This window comes from Hemibagrus wyckioides, linkage group LG04 (genome assembly GCF_019097595.1).
Source record: "Hemibagrus wyckioides isolate EC202008001 linkage group LG04, SWU_Hwy_1.0, whole genome shotgun sequence".
NCBI classification, from domain to species: Eukaryota; Metazoa; Chordata; class Actinopteri; order Siluriformes; family Bagridae; genus Hemibagrus; species Hemibagrus wyckioides.
This window is the reverse complement of record NC_080713.1, coordinates 30231199-30252209: the sequence shown is the minus strand read 5'-3', so window position 1 is coordinate 30252209 and position 21011 is coordinate 30231199. Positions and strand designations below refer to the sequence as shown.

Sequence of the window (21011 nt, the reverse complement as noted above, 5' to 3'; positions counted from 1 at the left end):
GCCAATACAAGACATTCTTTGACGAACTCTCCAGTAGCGAATGCTCTTCCACTTTTAGCAATTAGAGCGGAAATCTGATAACTGGCCCGTGTGGCACTTTCTTGTGCTGATGACGGGCGTATCAGCGCGCTCTGCTCGGATTGAAGTTTGGCGAGCAGCTCGTTAGCCTTCTGTTTTCGCGCCTCGCCGCTGTACTTTGAAAAAGCTGCAGAATGTTTAGTTTCATAATGATGATGGATATTGTACTCTTTTAAAACAGCAACAGATTGTTTGCAAACTAAACATACTGCCTTTAATTTGACTTCAGTGAATAAAAACTTCTCTTGCCAAACTTTTTTAAAATTTCTCTTGTCTGTGTGCCACTGCCTTGATTTCTCCATTACTGCGTGTGTTAATTCATTGTCGTCGATTGACGCAGAGTGTCGCAAAGTGTGCGGCGCAGCACCTTGAATTGCGAATGTACATAAAAAAATCAGATTCATTTATAACATTTAATTTAAACATTTAATTTCAGTTTACTCTTTTGTAGCTCAACAATAAAACAAACGAAAATGTTATGTTAAATTAAAAATGACGATCTGTGTCGAAGGTATCCCCCCTCCCTCTCCCTCTCTTCTCGGATGGTATGGCGGGCCAAATCAAAGGTTACCACGGGCCAAGTTTGGCCCTCTCTGGTCTAGCCCTATAAATAAGGATCCTTGTGTTCGTGTCATTGTTAATCTGTTCTGTGGTCATGTCATGTTCTGGTTATGTTATGTTTTTTGCCATAGATTATGTTAAGGGTTTTTAGATCTAGTTTTTGTTTTAGTTACTTGCCACGTCAGGTCTAGTGTTCAGTTAGTCTACCCCATGTCTTGTGTTTATGTTAATAAAGCAGTGCTTCATTTTATCCTGCATTTGGGTCTTACTCCATGGCGCAGGAGCATGCACCACCACGGAAGTCCAGGTTCGAGCCTTGCACAGGGCGGAGGCCCGGTCGTGACAATATGTATATTAGTATAGATGTTTCTGTCTGACCTGAATATGACCTGATGAATTTGTGCTTTGACAACATGTCTTCTGTCTGAGGTGATAACCATGAGGTGATAACCATGAGGTGATAACCATGAGGTGATAACCATGAGAAGTGACAGAAACCAAAGGTGTAAGTGACAAACATCACAATAGCAGAAAGAGATCTTTAATATAAAAACAACGGTTTAAACTTCTGTTTTTTGTAACAAGGTGGGGAGCATGAGCTCTGTCCTCTGAACTGAAACCTTCTCTTTGAAGAAAAATAACTTATTTATTTAACTTATTTCACTTCTCACCAAAAGTACTATAGTTTAATCTTCCCTATTATCCCATAATGCCTGTATCCTATAAAGTCTATACTGTACATTTTGTATATGGTTATGCAGTGGTGTAGTGGAGGGTATATACAGGTATACAGCGTTTACCTTTGGGTGTACCCACTTCTAAATCCCCTCTGATGCGCTTTATTCAGTTGTGTCCTGCATTAGAGAAAATCATGAAAGATCATCATATGAGTAGCTAAACCAATTAAATTGTGAATAAATTCAAATATTCCCTAAAAACACCCAGTAAAGACAGTGATGCGCTCAGGACCGAGTCGCCGGCTTCCCTTGAAATATGATAGCAACCGCCCCGCCCCCAACATCTGACAATGCCCAACGCCATTGGATCAGAGCACTGTCAATCATTACCTGATTCGCTGCCTGTCATTTTAACAAAGTTCAACGCTATTTCAATTAATAAATAATAAATTATTAAGAAAGATGAAGCGAACTAATCAAACAAAAATTAATTTCAGAATCACAAACGACCTCGCAATGCTACATCGGTGCTGTTAGCCAGCAGCTCAGCTAAAGATAGAGATATAACAGCTAACGTCAGTGAGAGAGAGAGAGAGAGAGAGAGAGAGAGAGTCTCCTCCATGTTGTAGGTGAGAGAGATCAGTTGGAAGTGAAAGTGAAAGTCAGCAGGTTGTTTTAGTGAAGAGTAAAAACATGAAGTTCTTTGTGGAATAAAATCACAGTGAGTACATGAATATAAAGCTGTAATCTGTGACTGTTAGGATTATTTAGTAAAAGAAGAACATTTCTGTGTTCCACAGTTTATTGTTGTGTTTATCGGATATCGCGGTGTAACGCAGCATCTTATCCTGAGGGAAGTGAACAGACCTGTGCTCCATGCGGGCTTTATTACATACGGGGAAAGATTACAGCTGTTTATTACAGAGAGAATAAGATTAATATTCAGTATAATAATTCCTGAAATATTTTCGATATATCTTCTTTCTCTCGAGCAAACAGAATAAGCATAAAAAAGAAAAACGGCGATTTCCGGTTGTATAACACACACACTCACACACACACACGCGCGCGCGCGGCGACATTTTAGAGTGAGATGCTGAAATGTCAGAGACTCTAAACCGTTAGTTTCAGATCGGAACATTGTAGTGTAAAATATACCTAAACTATTTTATAAGATTCTGTCCTGAGCCATTAATCTCACAGACATCGACAGATGCCTACACTCGTCTATAAGCAAATAAATTCAGGATTCAGAACTAAATGAACAAAACATGTTATTAGTAAAATGTATTTTTATTCGTCTATTTCTATTTGAAAGATTTGACCATTTTTAAATGTAAAGAATAAAGAAACGTTTATCCTGTATTAGCCTGTTGTTTATTTATCTAAAATGATCATTTTGTATTAAATGCAGTTCTTTGGCTGTGTAGGAGCTCGCGCACGCTCGATTTCCGCTTTCCACGTGGTTACCGTTCAGAGTCTAACATCTCCGATATTTTAGGACACTTGAGATTAGATTAATTTAGCTTTCAGGTAGAGAGACTGGGAGAACCGCAGTCTGGGAGAGAACTGTGCTTTAATTTCCTCAATACATTTTCTACAGGAATACATTATTTACTGAAAACACGTGAATGTGAATTTAAAATATAAAAAAGGTGGATGAAGTGGTTTCATATTATCATCAGCAGCTTTTCAGCAGTGTGAGAGATCAACATGTGGAACTTAGGATTTCTGATAACTAACACAATTAACTACAACTTAGTTTTCCTCTGGAGTTCCAGCTGGCTCAGGGTTTGATATAATACTCTGGTATCAATATAAATTCATTCAGATACATGACTCTGATTACTAATGTCAGTCCTGTATTATAGAAAGTGTTTTCTTCAACACAGAGCTGAAGAAGGTGATCAGAGTCATGTGTTTCTGTAGACATAGACATACACATGTATTGTTTAAAGCTGGAGTGAAATGGCCCAGGTTTTTTATTAGGTTAATTATTTTCTTTAGTACGACGTTAAAGTACAGGACTTTTATTTTGAAGTGTCACATGCAGCACTGAACCACTTGTGGACCTGCTCTATTCACCTGCAAAACAGATATATTACCTTTACACATTTTATAATGCTGTCAGTAATAAACATTATTGTTAGATTAACACTACATAGAGGTTTTGTGCAATTCTTTATAAAGTCTATATTTTTACCTGTTTTCTTACAAGCCTTGTTACAATTGAATATTACAAAATGAGTTTCAGTTATCAGATACTGATTCCCAACAGTTTTTATTATAATAAAATATTTCAGGCTACTGTGAGGTTTGCTTTTTTCTGTTTAGATATTTTGAATTTACTAAAACTCCCCTGTAATTTAAGCTCATGTTCCTCTAACCAGAGCCTGGAGAGAGAGAATGGACATGTCAGTATTTCAGTGATCATTTACAGAATCCTAAATGATTTACTATGTTGTAAGTAAGGATAAATATTAATTTATGCCGCAGTAATGTAATTTAACATTCTTCTGTTCTTTACTTTACCAGGATCCAGTTATGTTTATAATATAAAACATTTGACTTTTTGTTATAATGTCTCGGGAGTGTGAGAAACTCCAGACCTCTGAAATGAGTCTACAAGAGGAGAAGCACAAGAGGTAAGAACACAAAATTTTAAAAATTCTTAAAATAATTCTGTATTTAGTACAAACCCCATTTCCAGAAAAGTTGGAACAATTGCTAAAAATGTAATAAAAACTGAAAATTGGCCTTTGTTCATTCACTTGGGCCTTTAACAGGCAAAATATTTGTTAAATATAAACAAATTTAGAAACTGGTGCCTGCAGCAAACTCAAAAAAAGTTGGGACAGAGGAAAAATAAGACTGATCAGGTTTTAATAACTCATTTCTGAAATTCCATTTTTGACTTTTTATTTTTTTATCTGGCTCTATTTTCATAACCAGGACAGTTGTAAAAAGCATTTCACTGCATGATTCACTGTGAATGATTGTGTATGTGGCAAATAAAATTTGCACATAGTGTTAAAAAATGCAAACTGTACAAGCACTAATAGAGGTTCATTAGAAGAGGAATCACATGCCCTATGAACAGGATTGCGATCTTGTGCTAGCTATACAATTCTCTGTACCAAAATCTGATCACTGACCAAATGTCTGAAAATTTTAATTCTCTAACTACACAGCCTCTGTTGGTCCAATACCCTTTTTCATCCTTAAATTTTTTGCTTCAGGAGTCCAACGCCCCCAAGCCCCCCACCCCCCAAATACACAATCACTCTGACACAAACTCTTTTTGATTTAGGATACACAAAAAAATTGTACAGAATAAAATGAAGGTTGTTCACTGTATGTGTATGAAAATGTAAATCATTACATCATATAGATAAAACTGCCAAAAATATTTCTCTTTACTCTTTAGTGGATCTGAGGAAAGGCCAGACTCCACTGTGTCCAGCTGTGTGTCTCTCAAGAGTGACAAATCAATGGGAATCCCTCTCCACTTTACAGGTGGAACATCCTCTATGGAAAGGTATTTCTCCCTCTTCCTAATCTCAGATACAACTTTACTAATGGTTCTTAGAGTTAGTGTAAGGTAAAGGTTATACTTTCAGTATAAAGTGCTATTTAGTTGTTCAAATTTCAAAGCTGGTAGTGATCTAGCAGTATAAAGTGGTGAATAAATGTGAATGTTATACATGTTATGTTTACATGTATGCTAGCAGAAAATCTACCTGGTTAGGAAAGGCATGTTAATAAAACACAAGCAGACAAATGATAACCTGAAAGTACTGGTCAGAATTTTTGTGTAAAAAAACATCAAGAGCCAAGATTAGTAATGCAAACACAAAGGTCTGTGAAGAGGTGAAACAGAGACCCCTGGTGGCAGTAATATGAATAACAGGGTGTGAATGTGACTTATATATATATTTTTTTTAAACTACAGTCATACCCCGCCCTCTGCCATTAATTGGTTCCAAGAGATGCGATGTAAGTCGATTCTCATCCTTAGGTTGGAAATGCCCCCATAAAGTGCTGTATATGTTCACTATAATTACACTATGACACAATAGACAACAAAGTACTTAAAACCTGCCCAGATTTACCTATAATCCCCTAAAATTGTTATTGTTCCCTTAAATATAAGTCTTCATATACAATCCAAATGTAATTACTGCACAGTGTACATGAATAAATAGAAATACAAAATCAATTCTTTTTTTTTATTTTCTGTGTGGTGTCAGTACTATTTTTAAATTGAATATATGTACTTTCTTATTTTTTTAAAAGAATTTTGCTTAGTTTGGTTTATTACCCATCATTGTTACTATGCGACAGAGGGACGGACATAAGGTTGTGTAAAGCGCCATAAATTGGATTTAATTTTTCAATTTAATATTTAAGGATGAGTGACGTAAAGTCAGAATTGAAGTAAGTTGAAACGACGTAAATTTTCATGCATTTTATATTATGTGGAACTAATAATAAGTAATAAATACTAATACATTCAAAGAGAGTGTAAATGCAGACAGTCTGTCTAGATATGTTTTCTTTTCTAGAGCAGGGGTGCCCACACTTTTTCAGCTTGTGAGCTACTTTAAAAATGACCAAGTCAAAATGATCTACCTACATTACAAAAGCCAAACATATATATTTGTTTATATTTATATATGTTATATACTGTATATATATATATATATATATATATATATATATATATATATATATATATATACAGTATCTCACAAAAGTGAGTACACCCCTGACATTTGTGTAAATATTTTATTATATCTTTTCATGTGACAACACTGAAGAAATGCCCCTCTGCTCCAATGTACAGTAGTGAGTGTCCAGCCTGTATAACAGTGTAAATTTACTGTCCCCTCAAAATAACTCAACACACAGCCATTAATGTCTAAACTGTTGGCAACAAAAGTAACACCCCTAAGTGGAAATGTCCAAATTGGGCCCAAAGTGTCAATATTTTGCATGGCCACCATTATTTTCCAGCACTGCCTTAACCCTCTTGGGCATGAAGTTCACCAGAGCTTCACAGGTTTCCACTGGAGTCCTCTTCCACTCCTCCATGATGACATCACAGAGCTGGTGGATGTTAGAGACCTTGCGCTCCCCCACCTTCCGTTTGAGGATGGCCCACAGATGATCAATAGGGTTTAGGTCTGGAGACATGCTTGGCCAGTCCATCACTCTTTAGCAAGGCAGTGGTGGTCTTGGAGGTGTGTTTGGGGTCGTTATCATTGGAATACTGCCCTGCGGCCCAGTCTCCGAAAGGGAGGGGATCATGCTCTGCTTCAGTATGTCACAGTACATGTTGGCATTCGAAGTCAAAGTCAAAGAAGCTTTATTGTCACTTCAACCATATATAGCTGATGCAGTACACAGTGAAATGAAAAAACGTTCCTCCTAGACCAAAGGTGCTACACAGAACACATACAAAGTACAGTGACGCAGACAAACATTGAGCTAAACATGGAGATAAAAACTAAACTCTACCTAATGTGCAAAAAATAAACTAGACATACAGCAGAAGTGCACAGGATGACGAGTCAGGACAGTGCAGATAAACAACATATAGACCGACCCTGTGCAAAAGAACAGTGTAGACAGTGAGTGCAAATATTAAAGTGACACATGTAAACAGGATCAATAGAAAATGTAAAGTGAAATGAAAAGTGACATGTGCGTGCAAACAGGACAATTAGTGTGTGTGTGTGTGTGTCTGTGTCCAACACAGTTCAGTTCTCGTTTGGAACACAGTTCTCAGTTTTTTTGTGCGTGTGTGTCCGTGTCCAGCACAGCTCAGTTCTTTTTTTGTGCGTGTGTGTTGTGTGTGTGTGTGTGTGTGTGTGTGTCCAGCTCAGCTCAGTTCTCTGTTGAGATGCCTGATTGCCTGAGGGAAGAAACTGTTCAACAATCTAGTTGTGCGGGTCCGAATGCTTCGGTACCTCTTTCCGGATGGCAGAAGGGTGAAGAGTGTGTGTGAGGGGTGTGTGGGATCATCCACAATGCTGTTAGCTTTGCGGATGCAGCGTGTGGAGTACATGTCTGTAATAGAGGGAAGAGAGACTCAGATGGTCTCCGATAATATATATATACTGTATGTTTGGCCACATTTTAAACACACAGGTTGACACACAGAGGTTTAAACGGCTATTATTGTATGTGTAAATGGCTACTCATTGTAGGTGTAATTAGTGTCTGTGCATAAATAGACAGTGAGTTTCTCAGATCATGAAGTGATGCACTGACTTGACTGGATACTGCACCATGATGACAAAAGAACTGCCAATGGCCCTGCGTAATAAGGTAGTTGAACTTTATAAAGCAGGAAAAGGATATAAAAAGATATCTTAACATACAAAAATATATCTCAAAATGCCTGTCAGTACTTTTTAAACTCTGATAAAGTGGTGGAAAATAAGAGGTTCTGTTTATACTAAGCCATGGTCAGGTAGACCAAGAAAGATTTCACCCACTACTGCCAGAAGTGTTCAGGATGCAAAGAAAAACCCACAAACAACTTCAAAAGAAATACAGGCTGCTCTGGGAAAAATGTGTTGTTGTTGTTTCTAGGAGCACATTAAAGAGGTACTTGAACACAAATGACCTGCATGGTCATGTTGCCAGGAGAACGCCATTACTGTGCCTATGCCACAAAACAGCCCACTTTCAGTACTCCAGGCAGCACCTAGACACGCCTCACAGCTTCTGGAGTCATTTGGAGTGATGAGACCAAAATTGAACTTTATAGTAAAACCATAAACGCTATGTTTGGAGAGGAGTCAACAAGGCCTACAGTGAAAAGTACACCATCCCCACTGTAATGCATGGTGGTGGATCTCTTATGTTTTTTTTGGGTGGGGGGGAGGGGTTGAGCATCAGTGGCACAGGGAAGTTCGTCAAAATTGATGGCAAGATGAATGCAGCATGTTCTCAGAAATTACTGGCAGACAATCTGCATTCTACAGCATGAAAGCTGCACATGGGCTGCTCGGATGTTCCAACATGACAGTGATCCAAAGCACAACGCCTAGCTGACCCATTAATGGCTACATCAAAAAAACGGTGAAGGTTCTGGAATGGCCATCACAGTCTCCTGACCTCAATATCATTGAGCAACTTTGGGTGGATCTCAAACATGCTGTTTGTGCAAGACAACCAAAAACCAAAATATTTACAGGAACTGGAGGCATTTTGCAAAGATGTATGGGTAGCTCTACCACCTGAGAGAATTAAGGACCTCATGCACAATTATTACAAAAGACTGAATGCCATCATTGTTGCAAAAGGTGGCAATACACAATATTAAGAACTGAAGGCTTTATGCAAACTTTTGAACAGGGATTATTTACTGATTTTCTTTGTTATGTTTTGTTTGATGATTGTGCCATTCTGATATGCCTTATATATGAACTTGGGTTGTATATAAAAAAAATAACATAAAAATAATATTGTTTTGCCTTTTCACTCATGTTTTCTTTAAAATATATGGTACACATCTTGCAAATTCTCTCAAGGTATTTAAACATTTAAGCACAATTATATAATATACACATGCTACCTTCAGTGCAGCTCATTTTTTGTACTGTTCTGTTATTGAACAAAGTGAAAATGCATACTAAAAAGTTATTTCAAAATTGCTGAAATTTGCTTTTCCCCATCTGACATCAGCCTTTTTTTTCAACTGGCCTTTTACAGATAACACTGTACACATGATGTAATTTTTAAAGAAGCTAATTTTCACATTTAAGTTTTGGTATATAAAAAGAAATGTGTACTGGAGCCATTTTCATATATTATTTTGTTTGTAATTGTGTGCCTTTTGTGTTGCACATGTTCTCAAATATTTGTAATATTGACTATTGAAAAAATTATTTAAAATCTGTGTCTGGGAGAGACCACTCAATAGGGTGTTCTGGGAGGTAGTGGGTGACACAGAAAGTCTCTGGCTACAACATTTTAAAATGGCACAGCTCACACTTGAGATGCTGTGTGATGGACACCATCACACCTCCAGTTCTTACCTGTAAAAACTCACCCGCTCCAGGCTGATCAGGATCCATGTGCAGATTTGTGAGTGTCCGTAATTTAAAACCCGTAATACCAAAGTCCTGGCAAAATAATCCGTAATCATAAGAAGCCCATTTCTGATACACCATCTCGCTCTGCAGGGTAGGGTTGAGGCCTTTGCAGAACACGGCCTTGGGTGCCGTGTCATTCCACCCACTTTGGGCCGCCAGGGTGCGGCATTTCACGGCACAGTCGACCGCCGGCTTGGATCCCTGATGTAGACTGAGTAGCTGTGTGGAAATATCGCATCCACCTGCAGGATATTCAAAAATCCTCCTGAATCTGACCCATAAAACAATCACTGGAGGTGCTCACCTGTGGCCCTCCCAGTGAGTAGGAAGAGGAGCAATGCGCATTTGGCATCTCCTCCCAATACATGTCAGGCTGATGGGCAAAAAAGGTCTGACATTGCCTCAAAAACCCATGGCGTTGGTCCGTGGAGTTGTCAAAGTTTTCCGGGAGTGGCATGTGGAAAGACCGCGGGAGGGAGGGGTGGAAACCACGGTAGAGGCAGAGGCAGCCGGGGTGGTTTGTGGTGGCACCGCGGTCGCTTGCAGGGCCTCCAGTTGGTCCTGGTACAACCAAATGATCGCTCTTTGTCGCACGACTAACTCCTGCAGACGTGCATGTTCTGCTGGATCCGCTTCTGGCAAAGTATTCTGTAAACACTCAACCGCTCCAGGTTGATCAGGATCCATGTGCAGATTCATGAGTGAATCTAATCTAATCTAATCCAAAACCAGTAATATGAAAGTCCAGGCGAAATAATCCGTGATCATAAGAAACCCCCAAAACCTGAATCCGAAAGCACAAATCCAAACTCAAAAACCACAGTCCGTAAACAGAAATCCACAACACCGTATAATCCACTAATGATCTGAGTCGCAGAATGATACTTCGTGTTGTAGTGTGGTGAGCACGTTATATAAAACCACGAGGCACTTCCTCAGGGGTGGCCTAAAACTCGGGTGAGGGCTACATCCAGTGGCCTGATGCCAATGGCACCGTTACATTACATTACCTGAAAGTGGATTTCATGTTCAAGCTAACAGCCTGCACTGAGTACAGAGTTGTGGGGAAAACTATTGGGCTTAGTAAAAATGACCCACCTTTGGATGAAAATGTAGCTGTCCTGGAGGCCTGACATTGTAAAGTCTAAAGTTAATGTGGAGGGAACTGTTTTCTGGTCCGAATTTCTGCAGCTGATGGTGTGAACTGACCACACTTACATCCTTGTCCCAGTTTGCACATTTCAGGATGATTTTATAATTTTTATGGAATTTTTTTTGCAACACAGTGCAAAATTCTTACATAGTAGAGCTGATTCACAGCAGAGAAAAGAATCGGTCAAAGTAAGTGTGGCAAAAGATAGGCAAAGACAAATAATGATGACTTTTAAAAATTCCTTAGTACAGCTTTCATAGCCAGGTGTCAGGAGGCATATGTAACTGCTGTTGCAGGGAAATGCTTTATTGACAAAGCAACAAACAGATCAAAAAGGAAACAGGATCATGCAATAAGCAATAGACATGTGTTGATAAAAACTAATTTTAAAAAAAGAGAATATCATGGAGAGAAAACCAAGCTTGGAATGTCAGCAGCATAAATACTTGAGTGTGGTTTAAACACTCTCTATATTGGAAACACCTGTACTTCTATTCATGCAGTTGTCTAATCAGCCAATTGTGTCACAGCCATGCCTCACATAAAAACATGCAGATACAGTCCAGCAGCTTTGGGGAATGTTCCTATCAACCAGCAGAATAGGGGGAAAATGTGATCTTAGTGATTAGTGTGATCTTAGTGATTTCTGACTGTGGCTTGAGAGGCATTCTATAGTAACTCAAGTAAGCATGTGAGGCAGTAAAGCATTGGTAGACTTGTAGTCAGTGACATGCTGCATGCCTTTACACATTCCCTGTGGGTCGTTGTAATTAAAGTTATGTTTTATTTTGGAGTGATATGAGTTTTTGATTCTGTGGGTGAGATTAATCCTGCCTGCTGTAAGTGTGACTCTGCCATCCACACTGAACGGCTTCATCATGAACTTAGAGCAGTGAGTAGGTCCACTGGTTGGGAAATATAGTTATTTATATTCTCATAGAGAGTACATCATCATCCACTGACTGACTGATGAATCCAGTTACAGATGCAGCATATTCCTCTAGATCCTCCTTGAACATGTTAAAATCAGTACGCTCAGAGTGGTCTTGAAGAACTAGAAATGTGCTAAATGTCTATAGTGAGGGTATCTTACAGCATTGTAGGTGCTGTACTTGTTATTGTAAACATGGCTCAGTGTGTTCTCCCCTCACTGATACAGTTATGTGCATGTGAAACTTTAATTGAATTGAATTGAATTGAATTGTAATCCTCAGCAATGAAAAACTCTGTAGAGGTGCTGTTCTGAGTGCTGGGCAACATTCACTGGATCTAACCATGTTTATGAGTCTAATTGAGGAAAGAAGATTTTTGAGTGTCTGAAGGTTTTGATGCACACTGATATAAAGTCTTTCTTATATGATTGATTGAGTTCTGTTTTGCTGTTATTCATGTTTAACCCATATCCTGCGGAAGTGTTTTGTTTTTTATTTATTTTATTTCATGAAGCTATTGTTAGCCAGGTCCCCATTGCTTACCACACCTGACTAATAAGCATTTTAAATAAGTGGTAGAAGTCAGTGAAAAAGGGGCAGGATGATGGTAAAATTAAAAAAAATTATCGCAACTAAACACTCTGCTTATACCAACAAAGGGCGAGCAGATTTTCTTCTAAAATAAGAAGTGTACCTTCGTCAGCAAAAAATGATCAAAGGCATAGCCAGCATTCAAGAAAAACTCCTCATTTCTAGCTGCATATCGATTCACAAATAATCACTAATAAATAATCACTTATAAATAATCACTTATAAATTTCCCTTGCTTACTCTTAAGCTTGAAGTAGTTTTTAAATACAGTTTTTCAGTTCTTGAAATTTGTATTGCATGTCTTTGTAGATAAATAGTAGTCAGTTATAATACTCTTATAATCTTAACAACCATTAGACTGCTGTTTTGACATTTGAATTGTTATCATCAGTGGCGGCTGGTCAATAGGGGGCACTGGGGGGGAGGTAGAATGCTACTTTAACTTGTTAACAATAATTATATATTTTAATAATAAAATCAAAATGGTTTAGGTGTACTATTCCTTGTTAGTCATATTACTACTTATTTAAAATAAAAACAATAAAAACTGTATTTTGTCATGTGTGTGTGCATGGGGTGCCGGACAAACGAGTGTGTATGTAGCTCGGTAAACTTATAAAAGCATGTGACTTGAGGCAGAGCTCTGATTGGCTTGTTTCAAATTTTCCGTGGGGTGCAGCACTCTGCGCCCTGGACCCACCCACTTTTGTTGTTAGCAAATCAGTATTGTTTTTATATATTTAGCCTCGTGTGATTGGACCATTCTCAACAAGTCTCATTACTGCTCAGCAGATTGTCAGTTAATGCACAGGTACTGGGTAATGTGGAAGCAAGCCAAATATCTCAAAATGAAAGAAAATTCGTTAATATCTTTACAAAAATACCCTTTCACACTGCATTCGGATAAATAATAAAAAAAAAAGAATCAAGGAGCTTGGCCCAGACCCAATTTAAAAATTCAGCAATGGTCAGATGATCGCGATTAAGCTTCCACTTGGTACTTTTCCAGCACTTCTTACTGAATGCATTTGCCATGTTTTCAGAAGACCAGAAGGTCACTGAGAAAAAGCCAGAAAGAAAGGACTGCCACTGGCCTGTGATTAGGCAACTTTCTATCGTGTGTGTGTGTGTGTGTATGTGTGTGTGTATGTGTGTGTGTGTGTGTGCATTTTTTTTTAATACTTCATTACTGATAATAAACCCACATTGAACTCAAATTCTATCTTTGTAGTAATGATACATAATCACCTGATACATAGTTATTTACAATCCTACATTACTAACAGTTTGATTATACATTACTTAAACTAGCTCTTATTTTTCCTTGTTGTTATGTATTGTTATATGTTGTATATACATTTTGTAACGTCTCGTCAGACGTAGGAGTATTAGAATCCATGCGCAGATATTATAAAGGACAGAAGGCAAAATCTTAGTCGAGGTCACGAAGAAATAGGGTCAAAACCAGAAAGCAACACTGAGAATCAAAACCAAAACACAAATCCAAAAATCGTAGTCAAAAGCAAACAGGCAGGGTCATACACAAGGTAACTAGACAATGACTTAATCAAGGCTTGGCAAGTAACGCTAGAGGAAACAATGCTTCACAACATGGCTGAGATAGCATGCTGCTTATATACGCCTCTGGACCAGAAGTGGGCAGAAACGGTTAATATTTGGGCGATGGCTCCCTCTGGTGTTCAGGCCTTGTGACAGAACCCCCCCGTCTAGGAACACCTCCGGGTGTTCGATGTCGAGGGCGCCCCCTCAGGCGAGGAGCGGGTCTGTGGGGAAAGTTCTGGTGAAACTCCTCTATGAGCGCAGGGTCCAGGATGTCGTGTGTGTTGACCCAGCAGCGCTCCTCCGGGCCATATCCCTCCCAGTCCACCAAGTATTGGAGGTGGCTGCCCTGGCGACGCGAGTTAAGAATAGTATGAACCCGATAGGCGAGGGAGCCGTCAATGTCCAGGGGAGGGGGTGGCTCATGGGCGGTGGGGCCCGCAGTTTGTGGTTCGTGATAGGGCTTGAGCAGAGACACATGAAACGTGGGTGCGAGGCGATAAGAGACGGGCAGTTCTAGGCGATACGAGACAGGATTAACCTGGCGAACAATTTTGAAGGGGCCGATGAATCTGGGGCTGAGCTTACGGCAGGGCAGTTTGAGTTTCAGGTTGCGTGTGGATAGCCAAACCTTTTGACCCACCTGGTAGGTGGGGTGGGGCTGACGTTGGCGATTGGCCTGAATAACCTGTTGACATATTGTCCGTTGAAGGCGGACATGGGCTCGTTCCCAGGTCTCTTGGCTTCGCTTGGACCACTCATCAACCGCGGGGATGTCGGAGGGCTCTTTGGACCACGGGAACAATGGTGGCTGATAGCCAAATACACATTGGAACGGCGTCAGCCCCGTAGAGGAATGGGTTAAGGAGTTCTGGGCATATTCGGCCCACGGGAGGAATTCACTCCATCTGTGCTGTTCCTTGCTGCAGTATACCCTCAGGAACCTTCCCAGCTCTTGATTCAGACGTTCGGCTTGACCGTTAGATTGGGGATGGTATCCTGAGCTCAGACTGACTTTAATCCTCAACTGTTTACAAAACTCCTGCCAGACCCTGGAGGTAAACTGCGTGCCTCGGTCCGACACTATGTCCTCAGGGAGCGCAAAATTGAACACGTTGTGAAAGATGGCTAAGGCGGTTTCCATAGACGTGGGTAAGCCTTTCATGGGGACCAATTTGCAAGCCTTGGAGAACCGGTCAATGACGACCATGATCGTCGTGAAGCCTTGCGAGTCGGGGAGGTCAGTGAGAAAGTCGATGGAGATGTGAGACCAGGGACGGTGTGGGACGGGTAGTTGTTCCAACAAGCCTTCAGGCAAATGGCGTTCGGTCTGAGACTGGGCGCAGACTGAGCATGAGCGTACAAACTTCCCCACATCCTGGTTTAGAGAAGGCCACCAAAAGGTCTGACGCAGCAATTGGGCCGTACGATGGATGCCTGGGTGGCCTGTGCTGGGGCTTTCGTGGGTCCACCTAATCAGTCTAAGACGGAGCGCAGTGGGCACATAACGCTTGGAGGGTGGACAATTTGGGGGTGGTGCCTCTGAGGTGTAGGCCTGTTCGATTTCTCTCATGATGTCCCAACGTATGGGGGCTACCAGAACAGATGATGGGAGGATAGTGTCGGGGTGTGAGGGTGACTCGATGACCTCATGAATTCTGGAGAGTGCATCTGCTTTCCCGTTCTTGGAGCCAGGACGATAGGTGACCGTGAACTTGAAACATGAGAAAAACAATGCCCACCTGGCTTGGCGTGAGTTAAGGCGTTTTGCTTCTCGAAGATACGCAAGGTTACGGTGATCAGTGAGAATGAGGAACGGGTGAGTTGCCCCCTCCAACCAATGTCTCCACTCTTCCAGAGCAGCCTTCATAGCTAGAAGTTCCTTGTTGCCCACGTCATAATTCAATTCCGCCGATGTTAATTTATGGGAGTAGAAGGCGCATGGGTGTAGTTTGCCAGACTCTGGCTGGTGTTGAGAGAGTACCACCCCTACCCCGCTGTTCGAGGCGTCCACCTCCACTGTAAAAGGTAAATCCGGTCGTGGGTGCCGGAGTATGGGGGCAGAGGAGAAGCTGTGCTTGAGCTTATCGAAGGCTGTTCTGGCTTGATCAGTCCACCTTAGTTTCTGTGGTTTTCCCTTTAATAACGAGGTTAGAGGACTGGCTATGGTGCTATAGTTCCGAATGAAACGGCGATAAAAGTTTGCAAACCTCAGGAATCGCTGTAGGCCTTTAACACTGGTGGGCTCAGGCCAGAACGTGATCGCTGATACCTTGGACTGGTCCATCTCCACTCCCTTTTGAGAAACCACGTAACCCAGAAACGTGATGGAGGAGCAGTGGAACTCACACTTTTCCAACTTCACGAAGAGGTTGTGGGCTGCAAGGCGGTGGAGGATGGCTCGAACGTGGGAAATATGTTGTTTCAAGTTAGATGAGTAAATCAGAATGTCGTCAATGTAAGCTATTACGTGACTGTGGAGCATGTCCCTGAATACTTCATTTATCATGGATTGAAACACCGCAGGGGCATTAGTGAGTCCATAAGGCATGACTAAGTACTCATAGTGTCCATTCGTGGTGTGAAAAGCAGTCTTCCATTCATCTCCCTCTCTTATCCTGATCAGATTGTAGGCACTGCGTAGATCGAGTTTAGTGAACACTTTGGCTCCTTGTAGCTGTTCGAGGGTGGCTGGAACTAAAGGGAGAGGATTGGGGTATGGCACTGTGATAGCGTTCAAACCGCGATAGTCAATGCATGGCCGGAGCCCTCCATCCTTCTTTTCCACAAAGAAGAAGCCCGCCGCAGCCGGTGATGTAGAGGGCCGGATATAACCTGCAGCGAGGGCCTCTTCGATGTAGTCCTCCATAGCCTTTTTTTCCAGGATGGAGAGAGGGCAAACTCGATTCTTGGGTGGTACGGTGTTGGGGAGGAGTTCTATGGTGCAATCCCATGGTCTATGCAGTGGGAGCCTGGTCACCTTTTCCTTACTGAAAACCTTCCTTAGGTCGTAGTATTCAGGAGGGAGAGAAATTAGACTGGACGAAACTGGGCTTTCTATGGACGTAACGAGGCATGGATGAGGAGTATGATTCAGAAAACAGTTCTTTATGCAGAAAGGGACCCACCTTCGGATGTCACCGTCCTTCCAGGATATGTCTGGGTCGTGAAGTTGCAGCCAGGGAAGGCCCAGCACTATGGGGTTGGACGGGGAAGAGATGACAAAGAACGATAATCGTTCATGATGGAATAATCCGAGTTGGAGGTCAAGGGGTTGTGTTTGGTGAGAAATGAGACCCCCTCCAATGGGCTGATCGTTGATGGCGGTCACTCTGAGAGGGGGTATGCATGGGATCGTGGGGATGTGGAGATCGTGTACCAGAGTTTCGTCCATGAGGTTGACCGCCGAGCCCGAATCAATTAATGCTGTGACAAAAAACTGAGAATGAGCAAGGAACAGGTATGCCGGAAGAGAAACTTTGGATAAATGTACTATGGTCTCTACCTGTGACGTAGATGGTTTTTCGGGACATCGGAGCACTCTGTGACCGGGTTTCCCGCAGTAGAAGCAGAGGTTGAGTTTGGTGCGCCGTTCACGCTCCTCCGCTGTAACCTGAGCCCTTCCCAGTTGCATGGGTTCAGAAAAATCCTCTGTGTATTGTTGAACCATCATTGTTGAACCATCATCCATCATACGACGCGGCATGGGGCGTGAGGTAGTGGCTGTAGGTCGATGTTGGCGGCGCAGGTTATCCAGACGGATGGCTGTGGAAATGTACTGTGACAGCATAACGTTGGTGTCGCGGCATGCCATTTCAGCTTGTAATTCCGGGTTGAGTAACTCGCGGAACACTGCTATGAGAGCTGTCGCATTCCATCCCGACTGAGCTGCCAACGTGCGGAATTTTATGTCATAATCCGCGGCTGTGTCCACCCCCTGGCGCAATTCCAGCAGCTGTACGGAAACATCCTTGCCTCCAGCCGGGTATTCGAACACCTCCTTGATCAAATTAGCGAAGTAATCCGCAGACGATTTGACTTGAGGGTCGGAGTCTCAAACTGCTGCTGCCCAATCTAGCGCTCTGCCGGTTAGCAGGGATAATATGAACGCGCACCTGGTTCTCTCATTGCTGCATGCCTCAGGTTGGTGAGCAAACTAATTATCGCATTGACGGAGGAAACCCCGGCAGTGATCGGCGGATCCGTCGAACTTCTCCGGTAGAGCAAAACGAGGAAGTTCGCTGTGAACGTTGTGCGCTGGAGCTGCGGCTGCCGCTTGATCCGGTGGATGTTGCTGGAGCTGTTGGTTTGCGGCTTTCAGTGCGTCTACCTCCGCCTGATAAGCTTGGATGAGGACTCGCTGTCGCCATAGCGCCGCTTGCATATCTGCTGGACTCATCTCTGGCGAAGCATTCTGTAACGTCTCATCAGACGTAGGAGTATTAGAATCCATGCGCAGATATTATAAAGGACAGAAGGCAAAATCTTAGTCGAGGTCACGAAGAAATAGGGTCAAAACCAGAAAGCAACACTGAGAATCAAAACCAAAACACAAATCCAAAAATCGTAGTCAAAAGCAAACAGGCAGGGTCATGCACAAGGTAACTAGACAATGACTTAATCAAGGCTTGGCAAGTAACGCTAGAGGAAACAATGCTTCGCAATGTGGCTGAGATAGCATGCTGCTTATATACGCCTCTGGACCGGAAGTGGGCAGAAACGGTTAATATTCTGGCGATGGCTCCCTCTGGTGTTCAGGCCTTGTGACACATTTAAAAAAAAAAAAATTCTGATGGTATCCTAAGTCTGTGACCTATTGAACAGTGCTAATATAGAGACTTTTTAAAGCACCCCCCCCCACAAAAAATAAACAAATAAATAAATAAATAAATAAAACACCAGCTGCCACTGCTTATCATATCTTTCTGTTTCTTAAAACCCTTTTGGTATTGCAATCAATTGTATATATCATTCATATGTCAAGGGAAATAAAGAATAAAGCTCACTACTAAATCAGGATGCCTTTTTCCCCATATTTGGCGGGTATTATGGTGGGTCTTGAGCTTGATTGTACTTGTTTAAGTGGGTTCTGGAATGAAAAATTTATGAAACTGTAAGGGAAGGTATAACATTTATTTCTCATTTCATTTTGATATTTATTAGTCTAATTTAAGCTATGGATCATAAAATAAATGATTTCTCTGCAGAGATGACCCTGAGAAAACATTTGTAAGAAGTCTCAAATTAGATAAGAAGATTACAGACTTCCTTCACAACATCTTTACGGTAAGATTTACATTTTCTTTAGTAATGTTTCCTGCAATGTCACTGCAAATTTGTTTGTTTATTACAGAATGTTCATTACAAGTGATATTAAATAAGTCATAGTAATGAATAAAGGCACAAAATCACTGGGACACTTTTGACTGGTAGATCAGTCACCCTCTGAAATGAATAAATTGCATTTCCAAAACCAGCAAAAAAAGAGCAAAATATAAGAAATATTCATGCCATCACAGAGTAAATGTAAATGTAAATGTAACTGAAGAGATATAGAATGCAGTTATTTTTAGTGTATTTGACAATCTAATTGTAAAATAATAATACAGCTGTATGTACAGATGAGTGATAAATACCAATTATTACCAATAATTAATACCACTTCATACCAATGATGTTTCAGTGTGTACAGGTGAATTTTGATTCTGTTCTATGCATGCTTTAATAAATAATACCTCTTGTTTAGAAAGGCTTGTCATATCCAAATCCCTAAATGACCATCGGATAAAAAAAATATTTTTTTATGGCTCTCTGTCTTTGTACACAATTGCCAAAATGCATTTTGAGTGTTACTCTATTTTGTAATGTGTCTCTCTCTGGTTATGGATGAAGAGTGAAATTTTAATCATGACAAAATAATATCATGGTTATTACAAAGTCATTCTGCATTTTACATTTTTCTTGCATTCCCTCTGTGTGTTTTGTGAAGGATCTGGAGAATAAAATGATTGCATTTATAAAACATGAGCTGGAGATGTTTAAGAAACTTCTAAGAAAAGAAAACACAAAATATTACGAAGATGTGAAGGATGATCTGCGGAGTATTAAAGAAGCAGCTCTTCATATGGCATTGAACTTTCTAAAGTTGATGGAACACAATGATCTTGCTGATGCACTCCAAGGTAAGAGATCAACAGAAGACATGCGCATGATTTACATTTACAGCATTTGGCATATACCCTTATCCAGAGTGACAATTTATCTCATTTTTATTCAACTGAGTAAATAAGGGTTAAGGGCCTTGCTCAGGGGTCCAGCAGTGGCAGCTTGGTGGACTTGGAATTCAAACTCACAACTTTCTATTCCAACACTTTAACCACTAATCTACCTACATGCAGATTTCCAAATAGTCATTTGAATAGTTTCTGTAATGGTCCACACTCTCTGTATTTTCTTAACAATTTAGTGATGTAGCGGTGTCATGTCTATAATGTTTCATAGTTATTTAGCAATTCTCTTTCTTATATTTTTTGTGTTTATTCTGTTTTATAACAGTTTTATTCATAATTCTATAATTAGATGCACTAATAGGAGTTCAGCAGCGTGCACTTAAATCAAACCTGTGTAAGAAGTTTCAACACGTTTGTGAAGGAATTGCAAATCAAGGAGAGTCCAACATTCTCAACAAGATCTACACAGATCTGTACATCACTGAAGGTGGAGTTCAACAAATGAATGAACAACATGAAGTGAGACAAATTGAAAAGCAAAAAACTAGTGTGAAAGCTGAAGCAAATCAAATGGAACAAGAGGAACAAATTGAATGCAAGAACATGCTCACACCATCACCTGGAGAAGAAAAACCCATCAGAACTGTGGTGACACAGGGGGTCGCTGGTATCGGAAAATCCATCTGTGTGCAGAAGTTTGTTCTAGACTGGGCTGAAGGGAAAGAATATCAGGACATCAAGTTCATATTTCCACTGCCTTTCAGAGAACTGAACCTGAAAGAAAATGAAAAATGCAGCTTGAGGGACGTCATCTATCAATTTTTTCCAGAAACAAAAGGAATGAGATTCACAGACAGGTATAAAGTCATGTTCATCTTTGATGGCCTGGATGAGTGTCGACTTCCTCTAACATTCCATGAAAACCAGAAGTGGACTGATGCATCAATGCCAGCCTCACTGGACACTATAATGACAAACCTCATTGAAGGAAATCTGCTTCCATCTGCTCTCATCTGGATAACCACTCGACCAGCAGCAGCTGCTAAGATCCCTGCTGAACATGTGGACCGGATCACAGAGGTGCGTGGCTTCAATGACGTACAAAAGGTGGAGTACTTCAG

General features: G+C 40.9%; 2 protein-coding genes across 2 annotated transcripts in view; both read left to right on the top strand.

The window, feature by feature from the left end:
* Positions 1-21011, top strand: part of LOC131351769 (uncharacterized) — a 277436-nt gene that overhangs the window by 219283 nt on the left and 37142 nt on the right. The window lies entirely within an intron of this gene.
* LOC131351777 (protein NLRC3-like) overlaps positions 1949-21011 on the top strand; it is a 20066-nt gene continuing 1003 nt past the window's right edge. Inside the window, exons 1-6 of the mRNA XM_058387361.1 lie at positions 1949-2037; positions 3852-3961; positions 4744-4854; positions 18868-18946; positions 19650-19842; positions 20240-21011. The exon at positions 20240-21011 is cut by the window's right edge and continues 1003 nt beyond it. Of these exons, the coding sequence (XP_058243344.1) occupies positions 3897-3961; positions 4744-4854; positions 18868-18946; positions 19650-19842; positions 20240-21011 (1220 nt within the window). The 5' untranslated portion in view covers positions 1949-2037; positions 3852-3896. The remainder of the gene's footprint in view (positions 2038-3851; positions 3962-4743; positions 4855-18867; positions 18947-19649; positions 19843-20239) is intronic.